This window comes from Salvelinus fontinalis, chromosome 1 (assembly GCF_029448725.1).
Source record: "Salvelinus fontinalis isolate EN_2023a chromosome 1, ASM2944872v1, whole genome shotgun sequence".
In the NCBI taxonomy this organism is placed as follows: domain Eukaryota; kingdom Metazoa; phylum Chordata; class Actinopteri; order Salmoniformes; family Salmonidae; genus Salvelinus; species Salvelinus fontinalis.
Window position 1 is genome coordinate 2,359,497 of NC_074665.1, and position 22,258 is coordinate 2,381,754.

General features: G+C 43.7%; 1 protein-coding gene across 6 annotated transcripts in view; it reads right to left on the reverse strand.

The window, feature by feature from the left end:
• The window catches only part of ggps1 (geranylgeranyl diphosphate synthase 1), a 44,952-nt gene that overhangs the window by 17,089 nt on the left and 5,605 nt on the right, over positions 1 to 22,258 (reverse strand). For 4 of the 6 annotated variants that reach the window (XM_055936591.1, XM_055936430.1, XM_055936251.1 and 1 more), the window contains exons 2-3: positions 10,957 to 11,060; positions 7,290 to 7,360 (exon numbers count right to left, since the gene is read on the reverse strand). In XM_055936591.1, the coding sequence (XP_055792566.1) occupies positions 7,290 to 7,360; positions 10,957 to 11,032 (147 nt within the window). In that variant the 5' untranslated portion in view covers positions 11,033 to 11,060. Of the gene's footprint in view, positions 1 to 7,289; positions 7,361 to 10,956; positions 11,083 to 22,258 lie in introns of all 6 variants that reach the window. The other 2 variants (XM_055936514.1, XM_055936340.1) reach the window with 1 other exon arrangement.

Genomic DNA, 22,258 nt, shown 5'->3' on the forward strand with positions numbered 1-22,258 from the left:
AAGGAGCTGATCGTGGACTACAGGAAAAGGAAGACCGAGCACGCCCCCATAGTAGTGGAGCGGGTCGAAAGCTTCAAGTTCCAGGGTGTCCACATCACTAAGGACCTATCATGGTCCTAACACAACAAGACAGTTGTGAAGAGGGCACGACAACGCCTCTTTCCCCCCAGGAGGCTCATGGACCCTCAGATCCACATTGACTCGGTACTGAAGAGGGCACGACAACGCCTCTTCCCCCCCAGGAGGCTCATGGACCCTCAGATCCACATTGACTCGGTACTGAAGAGGGCACGACAACGCCTCTTCCCCCCTCAGGAGGCTCATGGGCCCTCAGATCCACATTGACTCGGTACTGAAGAGGGCACGACAACGCCTCTTCCCTCCCAGGAGGCTCATGGACCCTCAGATCCACATTGACTCGGTACTGAAGAGGGCACGACAACGCCTCTTCCCCCCTCAGGAGGCTCATGGGCCCTCAGATCCACATTGACTCGGTACTGAAGAGGGCACGACAACGCCTCGTCCCCCCCAGGAGGCTCATGGGCCCTCAGATCCACGTTGACTCGGTACTGAAGAGGGCACGACAACGCCTCTTCCCCCCTCAGGAGGCTGAAAAGATTTGTCAAGGATCTCAAAGTTATTCAGCTGCACTATCAAGGAGCGCCAAGTCCGGGACCAAAAGGCTCCATAACAGCTTTTATCCCCAAGCCACGAGACTGCCGAACAGTTAATCAAATGGACCCAGATTACTTACCCTCTTTTTTAATTAATTTTGCACTGGAGTCACTGGACACTAACCACACTGACATTACTGCTACTCTGTTTACATTCACATTAGCCAAATACATTTAAACTCAGTTTCACAATTGCTGACATTTAATCCAAGTAACAATTCCCTGTTTTAGGTCAGTTAGGATCACCACTTTATTTTAATAATGTGAAAGGTCAGAATAATAGTAGAGAGAATGATGTATAAATAATAAATAATATAAATAATGAAATTTATTTCAGCTTTTATTTCTTTCATCACATTCCCAGGTGATCAGAAGTTTACATAAACTCAAATAGTATTTGGTAGTATTGCCTTTAAAATGTTTAACTTGGGTCAAACGTTTAAGGTAGCCTTCCACAATAAGTTGGGTGAATTTTGGCCCATTCTGCCTGACAGAGCTGGTGTAACAGTGTCAGGTTTGTAGGCCTCCTTGCTCGCACACGCCTTTTCAGTTCTGCCCACAACTTCTCTATAGGTTTGAGGTCAGGGCTTTGTGATGGCCTCTCCAATACATTGACTTTGTTGTCCTTAAGCCATTTTGCCACAACTTTGGACGTATGCTTGGGGTCATTGTCCATTTGGAAGACCCATTTGCCACCAATCTTTAACTTCCTGACTGATGTCTTGAGATGTTGCTTCAATATATCCACATCATTTTCCTACCTCATGATGCCATCTATTTTGGTTTAGTGTACCAGTCCCTCCTGCAACAAAGCAACCCCACAACATGATGCTGCCACCCCTGTGATTCACGGTTGGGATGGTGTTCTTCGGCTTGCAAGCATCCCCCTTTATCCTCCAAACATAACGATGGTCATTATGGCCAAACAGTTCTATTTTTGTTTCATCTGACCAGAGGACATTTCTCCAAAAAGTACGATCTTTGTCCCCATGTGCAGTTGCAAACCCTAGTCCGTCTTTTTAATGGCGGTTTTGGAGCAGTGGCTTCTTCCTTGCTGAGCGGCCTTTCAGGTTATGTTGATATATGACTAGTTTTACTGTGGCTATAGATACTTTTGTACCCGTTTCCTCCAGCATCTTCACAAGGTCCTTTGCTGTTGTTCTGGGATTGATTTGCACTTTTCGCACCAAAGTACGTTTATCTCTAGGACACAGAACGCTTCTCCTTCCTGAGCGGTATGACGGCTGCGTGATCTCATGGTGTTTATACTTGCATACTATTGTTTGTACAGATGAACGTGGTACCTTCAGGCGTTTGGAAATTGCTCCCAAGGATGAACCAGACTTGTCGAGGTCTACAACTTTTCTTCTGAGGTCTTGGCTGATTTATTCTGATTCCCATGATGTCAAGCAAAGAGGCACTGAGTCTGAAGGTAGGCCTTGAAATACATCCACAGGTACACCTCCAATTGACAAAATTTTTGTCAATTAGCCTATCAGAAGCTTCTAATGCCATGACATAATTTTCTGCAATTTTCCAAGCTGTTTAAAGGGACAGTCAACTTAGTGTGTGTAAATTTCTGACCCACTGGAATTGTGATACAGTGAATTATAAGTGAAATAATCTGTCTGTAAACAATTGTTGGAAAAATTACTTGTGTAATGCAGAAAATAGATGTCCTAACCAACTTTCCAAAACTATAGTTTAACAATAAATGTGCGGAGTGGTTGAAAAACTAGTTTTAATGACTCCAACCTAAGTGGATGTAAACTTCTGTACATACTACCTCGACTAACCGGTGCCCATTGACTCTGTACCGGTACCCCCTGTATATAGCCTCCACATTGACTCTGTACCGGTACCCCCTGTATATAGCCTCCACATTGACTCTGTACCGGTACCCCCTGTATATAGCCTCCACATTGACGCTGTACCGGTACCCCCTGTATATAGCCTCCACATTGACTCTGTACCGGTACCCCCTGTATATAGCCTCCACATTGACTCTGTACCGGCACCCCCTGTATATAGCCTCCACATTGACTCTGTACCGTAATACCCTGTATATAGCCTCCACATTGACTCTGTACCGGTACCCCCTGTATATAGCCTCCACATTGACTCTGTACCGTAACACCCTGTATATAGCCTCCACATTGACTCTGTACCGGTACCCCCTGTATATAGCCTCCACATTGACTCTGTACCTGTACCCCCTGTATATAGCCTCCACATTGACTCTGTACCGGTACCCCCTGTATATAGCCTCCACATTGACCGGTACCCCCTGTATATAGCCTCCACATTGACTCTGTACCTGTACCCCCTGTATATAGCCTCCACATTGACTCTGTACCAGTACCCCCTGTATATAGCCTCCACATTGACTCTGTACCAGTACCCCCTCTTGTGGGTGTGTGTAAGCATGTCACTGTAAGGTTGTATTCGGAGCATGTGACTAATAAAATTTGATTTGATGAGTTCCTCCCATTCTTCTCTGCAGATCCTCAAGCTCTGTCAGGTTGGATGGGGAGTGTCGCTGCACAGCTATTTTCAGGTCTCTCCAGTGATGTTCGATCAGGTTTAAGTCCGGGCTCTGGCTGGGCCACTCAGACTTGTCCCGAAGCCACTCCTTCGTTGTCTTGGCTGTGTGTTTATGGTCGTTGTCCTGTTGGAAGGTGAACCTTCACCCCAGTTTGAGGTCCTGAGCGCTATGGAGCAGGTTCTCATCAAGGATATCTTTCCCTCGATCCTGACTAGTCTCCCAGTCCCTGCCACTGAAAAACATCCCCACAGCATGATGCTGCCACCACCATGCTTCACCGTAGGGCTTGTGCCAGCTTTTCTGCAGACGTGACGCTTGGCATTCAGGCCAAAGAGTTCAATCTTGGTTTCATCAGACCAGAGAATCTTAGTTCCTCATGGTCTGAGAGTCTTTAGGTGCCTTTTGGCAAACTCCAAGCGGGCTGTCATGTGCCTTTTACTGAGGAGTGACTTCCATCTGGCCACTCTACCATAAAGGCCTGATTGGTGGAGTGCTGCAGAGATGTCTTGGTACCCTTCCCCAGATCTGTGTCTCGACACAATCCTGTCTCTGCGCTCTACAGACAATTCCTTCAACCTCATGGCTTGGTTTTTGCTCTGACATACACTGTCAACTGAGACCTTATATAGACAGGAGTGTGTGTCTTTCCAAATCATGTCCAATCAGTTGAATGTACCACAGGTGGACTCCAATCAAGTTCTAGAAACATCTCAAGGATGATCAATGGAAACAGGGTGCATCTGAGCTCAATTTCGAGTCTCATAACAAAGGGTCTGAATACTTATGTAAATAAGGTATTTATTTTTTAACAGTTTTTTAGACATTTTTGCAAATCTGTTTTCGGTTTGTCATTATGGGATATTGTGTGTAAATTGCTGAGGATTTTTTTTGTATTCAATCTTTTATACGGCAACGTAACAAAAAGTGGAAAAAGTGAAGAGGTCTGAATACTTTCCTAAGGCACTGTATCTAGTTAGAGTCTATTGTTAATCATTACTTTATACAACGACCTGCTGCCGCAATGGCCCACTCTCTCTCCGTGACCAATGGCCCACTCTCTCTCCGTGACCAATGGCCCACTCTCTCTCCGTGACCAATGGCCCACTCTCTCTCTCCGTGACCAATGGCCCACTCTCTCTCTCCGTGACCAATGGCCCACTCTCTCTCTCCGTGACCAATGGCCCACTCTCTCTCTCCGTGACCAATGGCCCACTCTCTCTCCGTGACCAATGGCCCACTCTCTCTCTCCGTGACCAATGGCCCACTCTCTCTCCGTGACCAATGGCCCACTCTCTCTCCGTGACCAATGGCCCACTCTCTCTCCGTGACCAATGGCCCACTCTCTCTCTCCGTGACCAATGGCCCACTCTCTCTCTCCGTGACCAATGGCCCACTCTCTCTCTCCGTGACCAATGGCCCACTCTCTCTCCGTGACCAATGGCCCACTCTCTCTCCGTGACCAATGGCCCACTCTCTCTCCGTGACCAATGGCCCACTCTCTCTCCGTGACCAATGGCCCACTCTCTCTCCGTGACCAATGGCCCACTCTCTCTCCGTGACCAATGGCCCACTCTCTCTCCGTGACCAATGGCCCACTCTCTCTCTCCGTGACCAATGGCCCACTCTCTCTCCGTGACCAATGGCCCACTCTCTCTCCGTGACCAATGGCCCACTCTCTCTCCGTGACCAATGGCCCACTCTCTCTCTCCGTGACCAATGGCCCACTCTCTCTCCGTGACCAATGGCCCACTCTCTCTCCGTGACCAATGGCCCACTCTCTCTCCGTGACCAATGGCCCACTCTCTCTCCGTGACCAATGGCCCACTCTCTCTCCGTGACCAATGGCCCACTCTCTCTCCGTGACCAATGGCCCACTCTCTCTCCGTGACCAATGGCCCACTCTCTCTCCGTGACCAATGGCCCACTCTCTCTCTCCGTGACCAATGGCCCACTCTCTCTCTCCGTGACCAATGGCCCACTTTCTCTCCGTGACCAATGGCCCACTCTCTCTCCGTGACCAATGGCCCACTCTCTCTCCGTGACCAATGGCCCACTCTCTCTCCGTGACCAATGGCCCACTCTCTCTCCGTGACCAATGGCCCACACTCTCTCCGTGACCAATGGCCCACTCTCTCTCCGTGACCAATGGCCCACTCGCATTGGCATCATACGCAGGTGGTGGCAGATTTCTAAGTGATTGATACAATGTATTTAAGTGTGCCTAAATGAATTACATGAACCAAAATGTAACTAATTTCCTTGACTTTTACAGGAATACAACATTGTTTAATTACATTACTTTTTCAGGATTTTTCATACAAACCTGTATTTACAGAGTATTTATAAAGCTAAATGTTGAAAGGATGCATCACAAAACATATCCTATTCCCTTTATAGTGCACTACTATTGACCAGGTCTGGCACCCTATTCCCTTTATAGTGCACTACTATTGACCATGTCCCTATTCCCTTTATAGTGCACTACTATTGACCAGGTCTGGCACCCTATTCCCTTTATAGTGCACTACTATTGACCATGTCCCTATTCCCTTTATAGTGCACTACTATTGACCAGGTCTGGCACCCTATTCCCTTTATAGTGCACTACTATTGACCATGTCCCTATTCCCTTTATAGTGCACTACTATTGACCAGGTCTGGCACCCTATTCCCTTTATAGTGCACTACTATTGACCAGGTCTGGCACCCTATTCCCTTTATAGTGCACTACTATTGACCAGGTCTGGCACCCTATTCCCTTTATAGTGCACTACTATTGACCAGGTCTGGCACCCTATTCCCTTTATAGTGCACTACTATTGACCAGGTCTGGCACCCTATTCCCTTTATAGTGCACTACTATTGACCATGTCCCTATTCCCTTTATAGTGCACTACTATTGACCAGGTCTGGCACCCTATTCCCTTTATAGTGCACTACTATTGACCATGTCCCTATTCCCTTTATAGTGCACTACTATTGACCAGGTCTGGCACCCTATTCCCTTTATAGTGCACTACTATTGACCATGTCCCTATTCCCTTTATAGTGCACTACTATTGACCAGGTCTGGCACCCTATTCCCTTTATAGTGCACTACTATTGACCATGTCCCTATTCCCTTTATAGTGCACTACTATTGACCAGGTCTGGCACCCTATTCCCTTTATAGTGCACTACTATTGACCATGTCCCTATTCCCTTTATAGTGCACTACTATTGACCAGGTCTGGCACCCTATTCCCTTTATAGTGCACTACTATTGACCATGTCCCTATTCCCTTTATAGTGCACTACTATTGACCAGGTCTGGCACCCTATTCCCTTTATAGTGCACTACTATTGACCATGTCCCTATTCCCTTTATAGTGCACTACTATTGACCAGGTCTGGCACCCTATTCCCTTTATAGTGCACTACTATAGACCAGGTCTGGCACCCTATTCCCTTTATAGTGCACTACTATAGACCAGGTCTGGCACCCTATTCCCTTTATAGTGGACTACTATTGACCAGGTCTGGCACCCTATTCCCTTTATAGTGCACTACTATTGACCAGGTCTGGCACCCTATTCCCTTTATAGTGCACTACTATAGACCAGGTCTGGCACCCTATTCCCTTTATAGTGGACTACTATAGACCAGGTCTGGCACCCTATTCCCTTTATAGTGCACTACTATAGACCAGGTCTGGCACCCTATTCCCTTTATAGTGCACTACTATTGACCAGGTCTGGCACCCTATTCCCTTTATAGTGCACTACTATAGACCAGGTCTGGCACCCTATTCCCTTTATAGTGCACTACTATAGACCAGGTCTGGCACCCTATTCCCTTTATAGTGCACTACTATAGACCAGGTCTGGCACCCTATTCCCTTTATAGTGCACTACTATAGACCAGGTCTGGCACCCTATTCCCTTTATAGTGCACTACTATAGACCAGGTCTGGCACCCTATTCCCTTTATAGTGCACTACTATAGACCAGGTCTGGCACCCTATTCCCTTTATAGTGCACTACTATTGACCATTTGGGAAATAAGCTCATTGAAACATCCCTGGTCCTTACCTGAAGTTTGTCCTCGGGAACATTGAGCCAGTGGTTAAACGCCTGAGAGAGTTTAGTCCGTACTTGTTTTCCTGAAAAAGTCCAAAAGGAAAAAAAAGTTTAATTAAAAAAAAAAAGACAGAAAAAAAGGACACAAACAAAGACCACTGCCATGCTTGCATCCCAAATGGAACCCTATTCCCTATAGAATGCACTACTTTTGATCAGACCACTGAGACCACATGTTGGTGTCACCAATGGAATCCCATTCCCTATAGAATGCACTACTTTTGATCAGACCAATGAGAGCACATGCTTGCATCACAAATGGAACCCCATTCCCTATAGAATGCACTACTTTTGATCAGACCACTGAGACCACATGTTGGTGTTCCAAATGGAACCCTATTTTCTATAGTGGTCAAAAGTAGTGCACTACATAAGGAATAGGGTGCCATTTGTGACACAAACATGTTTCAAAGCTCAACAAGAAACTAAAAAGTATTTCCTGAGGCCCCACTTCTTTACTTTGAACAACCAGGCCTATATCCCAAATGGCACTCTATGCCCTATATAGTGCACTACTATACCGTATATAAAACATGGACCTGGTCAAAAGTAGTGCACTATATGGTGAATAGAGTACTATTTTGGGACACATGCCAGAAAACATCCCATTGAATCTGGAATATGATAAAAGCCTTCAACAGTAAAAAAAAAAAACAGGTTTACTAGAAGATGAAACACCCGTCTATAAACCAGAATGGGTTTACTAGGAAAGGTTGAAAGGCATTTCTACAGTTATTTTTGTCAGCTTTGTTTAGGAGAGAAGGTTCTGGAGGAGGTGTGAATACTAATGAATTGACACTCTCCTCGACCACTTATCGGCTTCCGGGTCATGGACGAGAGAGGACGGAAGAGTTGAGGAGATGAGACGAGACTTTTGCCGAATTGAGAATTTCCCCCATGTACTTCCTACCCATGTAGGAACACATCACTGGAGCTGAGCTCCCTGCGATGCAGGACCTGACACCGCCTGGTATAGAGGAAGGCCCAAAAAATTCAATTGCCAGCGCAAACATGAGGGGGAGAGAGGACATCCCTGTCTTGTGCCCTTTTGTTAAAATTTCTTATCTGATAATGTATTATTTGCGTATTGTTTTGCTTTACGACATTTATATAATATTATTATTTATTATGTAATATTATTATGTATTATTATGTATGTATTATTTCAGCTGTAAAGTTGCAAGCGTCCAAAGTTTTGAAAGTAAAAGGCCATTCAAGACGATCAAAAGCCTTTTCAGCATCAACATCCATTTTTATCTTGTTTTTGTAAGTGTGTATTTTTAATAAACCCTATTTGACTAATATGTAACAAATCTGGTAAAAGTTATTTTTTTTTTTAAACTTAAAGGGTCTGTAATCAGCAGGGGACACTTCAGATTTTCCTGGTTTTAATATAACCGAAATAATCGGTTTGATACATGGAACTCGGAAGTACTGAATTAAGTGACGTGTGCGTTGTCATGTGTGTAAAATAGGGGCGGCACTATGTCCCAAAACGTTAAATCGATTTCTATGTGAAAGTCATCCATTCCTAGTCCTTTTCTCCATGTGAATGTTTTAACTGTGTCGAGTATTTATCTTGGGGTGATCTGTGTTTCATGATTATGTTTTGTCAGTCGTGTTGGTCTAAGAAGACTGTAGATTCAGTCCAACTGTTTAATTCTGATTTATATAGATTTTCATAGAAGCCGTTTCACATTTTCATTAAATTGCATTGTTTCAAATGAATGTATTTGTAGTATTCTGAGTTTAACCTGTAGTTGTTGGCTCTCTTCTAAAAGTAAAAGACCATATTTCTGCTGAAGTTCAGACATTTTAATAAAAAATTTTTAGGGCCTTTTTCTAAAGTAGAAATGAATCACTAACTCAGATTTAATTTGAGATTATCATTCCCCTAATGAATGCCTGAAAAAGCATCCCAAATTATACCAGGGGTCGGTTTCTATGTCCTCTAAGTCTACATTTGTAATGTAAAAAAAAAAAAAACCTTTACAGTGTTGATGGACGTGGTTCATTATATATATATATATATATATATATATATATATATATATATATATATATATATATATATATATATATATATATATATATATATTCTGTGTATTTTCTGTTATAATTAAGCATGATACCGGGACTTCAACTGTGGGACCTTGGACTCCAAATCAAGATGTAGAAACACCTCAAGGATGATCAATGGAAACAGGATGCACATGAGATCAATTTCGAGTCTCATAGCAAAGTGTCTGAATACTTAAGTAAATAAGGTATGTATTTATTTTATACATTTGCAAAACATTTCTAAAACCTACTTTCACTTTGTGTAGATTGATTACATTTTTCCCACCCTCATCAATTATTTGATTAAGGCTGTAACGTAATAAAAATGTGGATAAAGGCAAAGGGTCTGAATACTTTCCGAATGCACTGTGACTACAGTAAAGTACACACACTGAAGCACATGTCAAACTCATTCCACGGAAGGCCGAGTGTCTGCAGGTTCACACTCCTCCCTTGTACTCGATTGTTGAATCGACGTCACATAATTAATAAAGAACCTCTCCTCACCTGGTTGTTTAGGCCTTAATTGAAAAGGAAACACCAGCAGACACAAAGTCCTCCATGGAATGAGTTCGATAATACTGCGCTAAAAGGGTAAAACAAATATGTTTCGAGCAAAACAGAAAAGTTCAAGGAGTAGGGTACTGAAGGATTTGATCTGATGGGAATCCATGATGTTATCGGCATCCACCGTACTTTGAGAAACAATAGAGAACCAAAAAAGGAAAGTGCCTTTTTGTTAAGTAAATCAGGTGTTAAATGAGGTGAAAAAAGGGAGACAGGAGTGCTGTTTTAACGGCAGATGGTCACGTTGATCACTACCTCAAGGCAGATGGTCATGTTGATCACTACCTCAAGGCAGATGGTCATGTTGATCACTACCTCAAGGCAGATGGTCATGTTGATCACTACCTCAAGGCAGATGGTCATGTTGATCACTACCTCAAGGCAGATGGTCATGTTGATCACTACCTCAAGGGGCTGTTCCCAACAGCTTGACGTTCTGCTCACTAGTCCATTAAATGACACGATGACGTCGCCTCCAGAAAACCTAACGCCATCCTATTTCTTTAGGGCTCCTGATTCAAAAGGAGGATCTGTAGAGAACAGGACTAGGATAACAGAGCTGAAAGACGGGGAGGACATTTGTAGTCTACAAAACGTCTCTATGTGAGTCTAATGAAAACCACACAGCCAAGGACCACCAGCTGTTTCCGGCATGTTGGTATCATGGCTGTAGGGCCTTCCTCACCTGACAGCTGCACAGTGTGTGTGTGTGTACCTGGCAGCTGCACAGTGTGTGTGTGTGTACCTGGCAGCTGCACAGTGTGTGTGTGTGTGTACACCTAGCAGCTACATAGTGTGTGTGTGTGTGTGTGTGTGTGTGTGTGTGTGTGTGTGTGTGTGTGTGCATACGTGTACCTGGCAGCTACATAGTGTGTGTGTGTGTGTGTGTGTACACCTAGCAGCTACATAGTGTGTGTGTGTGTGTGTGTGTGTGTGTGTGTGTGTGTACACCTAGCAGCTACATAGTGTGTGTGTGTGTGTGTGTGTGTACCTGGCAGCTGTAGCAGGTACTTGTAGGGTTCCAGCAGAATCCTCTCCGGCCCTGCTGAATCCATGTCTCCATCCATCACTTGCGGTTTCCACCAATCAATGAACCTGCAGGAGTAGAGAATGTGAACTAAGAAATAAACAATAATAAAAATAAATAATAATAAAAATATATATATATAATAAAATAATAATAATAATAATAAAAAATAAAAAAAATCAACCAAAAAATTAATAAAAAAGTACTCTGTGGTAAATGGCCCCCTATCCCGTACACATAGTGCACTACCTTTGTCCCTGGTCAAAACGTGTGCACTACTTAGGGCATGAGTTCCTAAAACCTTAGACCAACATGTTCACTTATAAAATCTGTGGACACCCTAGGTCCTACCGCGCGCCTGTGTGGACACCCTAGGTCCTACCGCGCGCCTGTGTGGACACCCTAGGTCCTACCGCGCGCCTGTGTGGACACCCTAGGTCCTACCGCGCGCCTGTGTGGACACCCTAGGTCCTACCGCGCGCCTGTGTGGACACCCTAGGTCCTACCGCGCGCCTGTGTGGACACCCTAGGTCCTACCGCGCGCCTGTGTGGACACCCTAGGTCCTACCGCGCGCCTGTGTGGACACCCTAGGTCCTACCGCGCGCCTGTGTGGACACCCTAGGTCCTACCGCGCGCCTGTGTGGACACCCTAGGTCCTACCGCGCGCCTGTGTGGACACCCTAGGTCCTACCGCGCGCCTGTGTGGACACCCTAGGTCCTACCGCTCGCCTGTGTGGACACCCTTGGTCCTACCGCGCGCCTGTGTGGACACCCTAGGTCCTACCGCGCGCCTGTGTGGACACCCTAGGTCCTACCGCGCGCCTGTGTGGACACCCTAGGTCCTACCGCGCGCCTGTGTGGACACCCTAGGTCCTACCGCGCGCCTGTGTGGACACCCTAGGTCCTCCTGTGTGGACACCCTAGGTCCTACTGCGCGCCTGTGTGGACACCCTAGGTCCTACTGCGCGCCTGTGTGGACACCCTAGGTCCTCCTGTGTGGACACCCTAGGTCCTACTGCGCGCCTGTGTGGACACCCTAGGTCCTCCTGTGTGGACACCCTAGGTCCTACCGCGCGCCTGTGTGGACACCCTAGGTCCTACTGCGCGCCTGTGTGGACACCCTAGGTCCTCCTGTGTGGACACCCTAGGTCCTCCTGTGTGGACACCCTAGGTCCTACCGCGCGCCTGTGTGGACACCCTAGGTCCTACCGCGCGCCTGTGTGGACACCCTAGGTCCTACCGCGCGCCTGTGTGGACACCCTAGGTCCTACCGCGCGCCTGTGTGGACACCCTAGGTCCTACCGCGCGCCTGTGTGGACACCCTAGGTCCTACCACGCGCCTGTGTGGACACCCTAGGTCCTACCGCGCGCCTGTGTGGATACCCTAGGTCCTACCGCGCGCCTGTGTGGACACCCTAGGTCCTACCGCGCGCCTGTGTGGACACCCTAGGTCCTACCGCGCGCCTGTGTGGACACCCTAGGTCCTACCGCGCGCCTGTGTGGACACCCTAGGTCCTACCGCGCGCCTGTGTGGACACCCTAGGTCCTACCGCGCGTCTGTGTGGACACCCTAGGTCCTACCGCACGCCTATGTGGCGTAGGATGTGAAAATCTGACACCACTTGAAGGTGGGATGTCCCTCCTACCATTTCATTCGCTCTTCCGACTGTCCGTCAACTCCTATCTGAACCCTACGTCGCAGCCACTGACGTGCCTGCAGTCAGTACATCGTAGCGCAGCAGGAGGGAGTGGTTGTCACTCCAGAACATTCAGATATCGATTTATAGCCAACTCGATCAAAGTCATCTAAAATAATTCAGAGATTTTAAAACAACAACAAAAAAAACCTGTCAGACGGACACGATTAATATGAGATGAAGTCCCTAGTGAGTTCAGGAAGCCAGGATAGAGCTGTGATGGAGGCAAAATATTTTAGTGCCCCCCCCCCTCCCCCTTGATGGCAGAGAACATTTTTGAAGTTTTAATGTTAATTTCCTGCAATTCTACACATTTTGCCAAGGGACAGGTATATTATTTCTGTAGTTTTCCAGCTAATGTCCTGCAATTCTGTATTTTTTTTTATTTATTTTTTTAGATGGGGTGGAGATTTTTTTTTAAGTAAATACTTTTGGTGCAATTTTCACATGTACAGCGCATTCATACCTCTTGACCTATTCTAGAATTGTTGTTACAGCTTAATTTCAAAATGAATTAAATATAATTCTCTCACCTTATAATGACAAAATTAGAAACATCTAATTTTCATAACTATTCCCATCCCTTTGCTATGACAAATTGAGCTCAGGTGCATCAAATTTAAATTTAATCATCCTTGAGATGTCACTACAACTTGGAGTCCACCTGTGGCCAATCCAATTTCTTGGCCATGAAAGAAACACCTGTCTATATTAAAAAAAAGTGTCACAGAGGTGACATGTCAGATAGACTGAGGGCTTAGCATGTCTCTCTCGAGGAGGCTAAAAATAGATTTTGGCTAGGAAAAGTTGAATATTTTCAGAAGGAGTTGCGTAATTGGTTAAGCGAGGAGGATTGGAGGGAAAAGAAAAGTTGAAAAGACGGAGGGAGGCAGAGGATGGGTTTAAATCTGTTGAAGCTAGCAATAACAAGGGACAGGGTCTGTCGAGGAAGAGCAGACAGGCGATACTGTATCAGTTGACAAGTCAAGTAGAAAAGGTTGTTGTACAATGTTGCAGAAATGGCATTCAACACTGCGCTACATTTTTTACAATAGCAACTGTTTTACAACACCCCCGTTTCTGACGATTGATCCGTCACATTTAATTGGAATTCTTTAATTTAAGAGGCAATTAAAATGAAGAAACAAATAATATTTACAATGATGGCAAGAGGCGTCGTGGAGATAGGGGCTGGGATTAAAATGAAGGTATGTACTGTAGGAACACCTGCTCTGTCCATGACAGACTGACCAGCTGAAAGCAGTGATCCCTTATTGGATGTCACTTGTTTAATCCACTTCAAAATCAGTGTAGGACGAGAGACCGGTTTAAAGAAGGATTTTTTAAACCTTGAGACAATTGAGTCATGGATTGTGTGCTATTCAAGAGGTTGAATGGGCAACAAAAAAATATTTAAGTGCCTTCGAACGAGGTATGGTAGTAGGTGCCAGGCGCACCGGTTTGAGTGTGTCAAAAACTACAATGTTGGTAGGTTTTTCACCCTCAACAGTTTCCCGTGTGTATCAAGAATGGTCCACCACCCAATGGACATCCTGCCAACTTGACAACTGTGGAATGTATTGTAGTCAACATGGGCCCGGGAACCCTGTGGACCGCTTTTCGACACGTTGAGTCCAAGCCCCAATGATTTGAGGCTGTTCTGAAGGCAATAGTGGGTTCAACACAATATCAGGAAAGTGTTCCTAATGTTTTGTCCACTGTATGTAGCCTTAGAAATAAGGTTAATGAAATCAAAGACTTGCTTACATCAGATAACATTCATATATTGACCATCTCTGAGACAATTCCTTTGATGATACAGTAGTAACAATACATCTACAGAAGCGACAGGAATTCCTACGGCGGAGGTGTTACTGCTTATGTTCAGAGCCATATTCCTGTAGTGCTTCAGGGGTGAAAGATGTGAAATCCCCAAAAAGTTTTGAACATAAGATAGGGGGCATTACCAGTGTTATCAGTTCAGAATTTTGTTTGAAAATATACGTTTGAAAATATACCACTTATATCTACAACATGTGCCAAAGTGACTGAAAAAAAGAGTTGACAGAGTGAATAACAAAATCAAAAAAATGGGGGAACCCTGGAGGTCAAGGCCCGTGGGCATGTGCCCTTCTTGCCGAGTCAGTATACGTTCATGATTACTACGAGTTTAGATAGCTGGCTAGTCTAACTTCCCAATATAAACATTGTTAGCTAGCATGGCTAATTGAGTGACTGAATTCAAAAGGATTTACACACCAGTCACTTTGACAGTATCCCTTACGATTTAAACAAACAAAAAACATTTGCTTTCCGTACATGTTTGCCCATGGAAGGGGTAAGAAAGTGACTTTTTTGCCAAACCATTCAGGAGATAAAAAGGTGCTCAAAGTAGACCCATTACGCATACCCCACCATGACATCCATGTCTGGAAAAGACAAAACATTGAGTTTGAAAGCTTACAAACAGTGTTGTCAAAATATGCTAATGGTGGGTCGTGGCATGTCAGAGTAAAAATAAAAATAAACCACAAAAATATGAAAAACGCAACATGTAAAGTGTTGGTCCCATGTTTCATGAGCTGAAATAAAAGATACCAGAAAATCTCTCAAATTTTGGCCACAAATTTGTTTACATCCCTGTTAGTGAGCATTTCTCATTTGCCAATATGATTCATCCACCTGACAGGTGTGGAATATCAAGAAGCTGTTTAAACAACATGATCATTACACAGGTGCACTTTGTGCTGGCGACAATAAAAGGCCACTACAATTTGTCACACAACACTACAGATGTCTCATGTTTTCAGGAAGCTTGCAATTGGCAGAAATGTTGCCAGAGAATTGAATGCTCATCTCTCTACCATAAGCCACCAACATGGTTTTAGAGAATTTGGCAGTACATCCAACCGGCCTCACAATCGCAGACCACGCGTATGGAGTCGTGTGGGTGAGCGGTTTGCTGATGTCAACGTTGTGAACAGAGTGCCCCATGGTGGCGGTGGGGTTATGGTATGGGCAGGAATAAGCTACGGACAACAAAAGCGATTGGATTTTATCGAATGCACAGAGATACCATGACGAGATCCTGAGGCCCATTGTCGTGCCATTCCTCCTCCACCATCACCTCATGTTTCAGCATGATAATACACGACGCCATGTCGCAAGGATCTGTACACAATACCTGGAAACTGAAAATGTACCAGTTCTTCCATTAGCTGCACACTCACCAGACATGTCACCCATTGAGCATGTCTGGGATGCTCTGGATCCATGTGTATGACAGCATGTTCCAGTTCCCGCCAATATACAGCAACTTGACAGAGCCATTGATGAGGATGAGGACAACATTCCACAATTTGATGTTGCGCTGCAAAAGGCAAATGGTGGTGAAACCAGATACTGACTGGTTTTCTGATCCACGCCCATATCGTTTAAAAAAAGAAAAATATTATAATATCTGTGAACCATTCATGTGAAAGACAGATTTGGGCCTAATCATTTAACTGACCGATTTCCTTATATGACCTGTAACTCAGTAAAGTCTTAGAATTCTTTGCATGTTGAGTTCATATTTTTGTTCAGTATAGCTGTATTGTTAGATTTCAGTGTAGCGTTTGAGGTTCATATATTGTTATTGAAAAAAATGAACTTGTTATGGCTTTACATGACCTGCCATCACATGGTGGGTGAGTTACTTATTCAATAGAACAGAGCATTCGTCAATGGAGGCATCTCCAACATCAGCTACAGTACCAGTCAAAAGTGTGGACACAACTACTCATTCCGGAGTTTCTTTATTTTTACTGTTTTCTACATCGTTGAATAATAGTCAAGACATCAAAACTGTGAAATAACACATATGGAATTATGTAGTAACCAAAAAAAGTGTTAAACAAATCAAAATGTATTTTAGATTCTTCAAAGTAACCACCCTTTGCCTTGATGACAGCTTTGCACACTTGGCATTCTCTCAACCAGCTTCACCTGGAATGCTTTTCCAACAGTCTTGAAGGAGTTCCCACATATGCTGAGCACTTGTTGGCTGCTTTTCCTTCACTCTGCGGTCCAACTCATCCCAAACCATCTCAATTGGGTTGAGGTCGGGTGATTGTGGAGGCCAGGTCATCTGATGTAGCACTCCATCACTATCCTTCTTGGTCAAATAGCCCTTACACAGCCTGGAGGTGTGTTTTGGGTCATTGTCCTGTTGAAAAACAAATGATAGTCCCACTAAGCCCAAACCAGATGGGATGACGTATCGCTGCAGAATGCTGTGGTAGCCATGCTGGTTAAGTGTGCATTGAATTCTAAATAGATCACTGACAGTGTCACCAGCAAAGCACCCCCACACCAACACACCTCCTCCTCCATGCTTCACGGTGGTAACCAGACATGGGGACATCATCCGTTCATCTACTCTGTGTCTCACAAAGACACGGCGGTTGGAAATGAATTATGAAGGAAAGAAATTCCACAAATTAACTTAACAAGACACACCTGTTAATTGAAATTCATTCCAGGTGACTACCTCAAAGCCGGTTGAGAGAATGCCAAAGAGTGTGCAAAGCTGTCATCAAGGCAAAGGGTGGCTACTTTGAAGAATCTCAAATATATTTTGATTTGTTTAACACTTTTTTGGTTCCTACATGATTCCATGTGTTATTTCATAGTTGAGGTCTTCACTATTATTCCACAACGTAAAGAATAGTTTAAAAAAAATTAAGAAAAACCCTGGTATAAGTAGGTGTCCAAATTTTTGACTGGTACAGTATGTACAGTGCGGTATCCCTCAGGGCAGTTCCCTTGGGACGTTACTCTTCTCCATTCTTACAAAATGATTTGCCACTTGTCTTAGAAGAAGCTAAAAGTATTATGTTTGCACACTCTACACATCAGCACCTACAGCCAGTGAGCTCAGACTCTTGACAAGGAGTTACAGTCAGAATGGATACCAATAAATTGGTCTTAAAAATACATCTAAAACCCAAAGCATTGTACTTGGTTCAAAACATTCCTCTCAGGCCTACACCTCAACTGGAGGTGTGTATAAAGGGTGTAACCGTTGAACACGTTGGAGAAGCCGAACTCCTAAGAGGAACATTGGATGGTCTCATATGTATATGTATATACTGTACTCTATATCATCTACTGCATCTTGCCATCTTTATGTAATACATGTATCACTAGCCACTTTAAACTATGCCACTTAATATAATGTTTACATACCCTACATTACTCATCTCGTATGTATATGTATATACTGTGTATAAGGTAGTAGTTGTGGAATTGTTAGGTTAGATCACTTGTTGGTTATTACTGCATTGTCGGAACTAGAAGCACAAGCATTTCGCTACACTCGCATTAACATCTGCTAACCATGTGTATGTGACAAATAACTGACCAAATCAAATTTTATCACGGTCAAGTCATATTGACAAAGTTGTTGTGAAGATGGGGGGGGGTATGTCTGTTATAAAAACCAGTCCGATCTTCATTACTGTCCGTGCAGCAAAGAAAGACCTAGCAAAGCTGCAGCTGGCTCAAAACAGAGCAGCGCACCTTGCCCTTAACTGCACACACACACACAACATGCATGATAGCCTTTCATGATTAAGAGAAGTAGTCGATTTCTGCTCAGTCATTTAAAGAAATGTGTGTGTGTGTTGAAAAGGCCTAACCACTTGTAAACTCTATTTATTTGCATTCACTTCAGAACAGACATACATAACCACCAGACCCATCACTATGGGTTTCTTCACAGTACCCAAACCAAAAACAGATTTAATATGTCACTCAGTTATGTATAGAGCCATGTCATCGTGGAATGATCTGCCACTCAGTTATGTATAGAGCCATGTCATCGTGGAATGATCTGTTACCAGAGGTTACTCAGTTATGTATAGAGTCATGTCATCGTGGAATGATCTGTTACCAGAGGTTACTCAGTTATGTATAGAGCCATGTCATCGTGGAATGATCTGTTACCAGAGGTTACTCAGTTATGTATAGAGCCATGTCATCGTGGAATGATCTGTTACTCAGTTATGTATAGAGCCATGTCATCGTGGAATGATCTGCCACTCAGTTATGTATAGAGCCATGTCATCGTGGAATGATCTGTTACCAGAGGTTACTCAGTTATGTATAGAGCCATGTCATCGTGGAATGATCTGTTACCAGAGGTTACTCAGTTATGTATAGAGCCATGTCATCGTGGAATGATCTGTTACTCAGTTATGTATAGAGTCATGTCATCGTGGAATGATCTGTTACCAGAGGTTACTCAGTTATGTATAGAGTCATGTCACCGTGGAATGATCTGTTACCAGAGGTTACTCAGTTATGTATAGAGCCATGTCATCGTGGAATGATCTGTTACTCAGTTATGTATAGAGCCATGTCATCGTGGAATGATCTGCCACTCAGTTATGTATAGAGCCATGTCATCGTGGAATGATCTGTTACCAGAGGTTACTCAGTTATGTATAGAGCCATGTCATCGTGGAATGATCTGTTACCAGAGGTTACTCAGTTATGTATAGAGTCATGTCATCGTGGAATGATCTGTTACCAGAGGTTACTCAGTTATGTATAGAGTCATGTCATCGTGGAATGATCTGTTACCAGAGGTTACTCAGTTATGTATAGAGTCATGTCATCGTGGAATGATCTGTTACCAGAGGTTATTCAGTTATGTATAGAGCCATGTCATCGTGGAATGATCTGTTACCAGAGGTTACTCAGTTATGTATAGAGTCATGTCATCGTGGAATGATCTGTTACCAGAGGTTACTCTTATGTATAGAGTCATGTCATCGTGGAATGATCTGTTACCAGAGGTTACTAAGTTATGTATAGAGTCATGTCATCATGGAATGATCTGTTACCAGAGGTTACTCAGTTATGTATAGAGTCATGTCATCGTGGAATGATCTGTTACCAGAGGTTACTCAGTTATGTATAGAGTCATGTCATCGTGGAATGATCTGTCACTCTGCCAAAAAATAGTGTTTAGATTTAATAACATATTGTATCCAAGCGCCTCTCCTCTCTAAAGATCTCATTTAACAATATGAATAGTGTGGAAATAGTACGTTGTCTCTAAAATATATAACCTCTGAAATAAATAAATATCTTAAGTGATCTCGTCTACAACTGTTCTGTACTTTGTATGTTGTATGTTGTATGTTGTATGTTGTATGTGGACCCCAGGGAGGAGAAGCTGCTGTATGTGCAGTATCTAATGGGAATCCTAATAAACTAAACTGCAGAGTGAACAGAAAGAAAAGTGCTCGTGACTGTGGTTGAGCAACTGCCCTCTCCTTGAGTGATCGGGGGGGGGGGGGGGGGGGGGGGGGGGGGGGGGCAGGGCTTGGTCTGGTTAGCAGCATGCAGTAGGAAGGAGACGGAGAGAGAGAGGATTCAAGTAGCAAAACAGAGCAACAAACTATAAAACCGGACATTTAACAAACCAAACATTAAAAATACCCTTATACCAAAAACCCCAAAGCGGTCCGTGCATCAATAGCAGAATATAGTAAAAGCGTCCACCACCCATCCCTAGGGGGTACGCTAACACTCTTTAGCATGTATGAACGGGTTGACACTGGAAACCCTTACTGTTTGATGGAACTAGCTAGATAACATTTATGAACGGGTTGACACTGGAAACCCTTACTGTTTAATGGAACTTGCTAGAAGACATGCATTTCACCTCAATTCAAACTAAATCTTATCCTCTCTGCTTCTTTCCATTTGAAGTTACAAAACTCGTGGAGATTGTGTCCGTTTCTGCCTTGTTGTTTAAACCAAAAGATAAGCTAGCTATAGAACTAACCCCATTTCATCTGTACTTTAGCTAGCTATACAACTAACCCCCTTTAATGTGTAATTTAGTTAGCTATACAACTAACCCCCTTTCATCTGTACTTTAGTTAGCTATACAACTAACCCCCTTTCATCTGTACTTTAGCTAGCTATACAACTAACCCCCTTTCATCTGTACTTTAGCTAGCTATACAACTAACCCCCTTTCATCTGTACTTTAGCAAGCTAGCTATACAACTAACCCCCTTTCATCTGTACTTTAGTTAGCTATAGAACTAACCCCCTTTCATATGTACTTTAGCTAGCTATACAACTAACCCCCTTTCATCTGTACTTTAGCTAGCTATACAACTAACCCCCTTTCATCTGTACTTTAGCAAGCTAGCTATACAACTAACCCCCTTTCATCTGTACTTTAGCTAGCTATACAACTAACCCCCTTTCATCTGTACTTTAGTTAGCTATACAACTAACAACCTTTCATCTGTACTTTAGTTAGCTATACAACTAACCCCCTTTCATCTGTACTTTAGCTAGCTAGCTAGCTAGCTATACAACTAACCCCCTTTCATCTGTACTTTAGCTAGCTAGACAACTAACCCCCTTTCATCTGTACTTTAGTTAGCTATACAACTAACCCCCTTTCATCTGTACTTTAGCTAGCTATAGAACTAACCCCCTTCTATCTGTACTTTAGCTAGCTATACAACTAACCCCCTTTCATCTGTACTTTAGCTAGCTATACAACTAACCCCCTTTCATCTGTACTTTAGTTAGCTATACAACTAACCCCCTGTCATCTGTACTTTAGTTAGCTATACAACTAACCCCCTTTCATCTGTACTTTAGCTAGCTAGCTAGCTATACAACTAACCCCCTTTCATCTGTACTTTAGCTAGCTATACAACTAACCCCCTTTCATCTGTACTTTAGCTAGCTAGCTAGCTAGCTATACAACTAACCCCCTTTCATCTGTACTTTAGTTAGCTATACAACTAACCCCCTTTCATCTGTACTTTAGTTAGCTATACAACTAACCCCCTTTCATCTGTACTTTAGCTAGCTATACAACTAACCCCCTTTCATCTGTACTTCAGCTAGCTATACAACTAACCCCCTTTCATCTGTACTTTAGTTAGCTATACAACTAACAACCTTTCATCTGTACTTTAGCAAGCTAGCTATACAACTAACCCCCTTCTATCTGTACTTTAGCTAGCTATACAACTAACCCCCTTTCATCTGTACTTTAGCTAGCTATACAACTAACAACCTTTCATCTGTACTTCAGCTAGCTATACAACTAACCCCCTTTCATCTCTACTTTAGCTAGCTAGCTATACAACTAACCCCCTTTCATCTGTACTTTAGCTAGCTAGCTATACAACTAACCCCCTTTCATCTGTACTTTAGCTAGCTATACAACTAACCCCCTTTCATCTGTACTTTAGCAAGCTATACAACTAACCCCCTTTCATCTGTACTTTAGTTAGCTATACAACTAACCCCCTTTCATCTGTACTTTAGCTAGCTATACAACTAACCCCCTTTCATCTGTACTTTAGCAAGCTATACAACTAACCCCCTTTCATCTGTACTTTAGCAAGCTATACAACTAACCCCCTTTCATCTGTACTTTAGTTAGCTATACAACTAACCCCCTTTCATCTGTACTTTAGCTAGCTATACAACTAACCCCCTTTCATCTGTACTTTAGCTAGCTATACAACTAACCCCC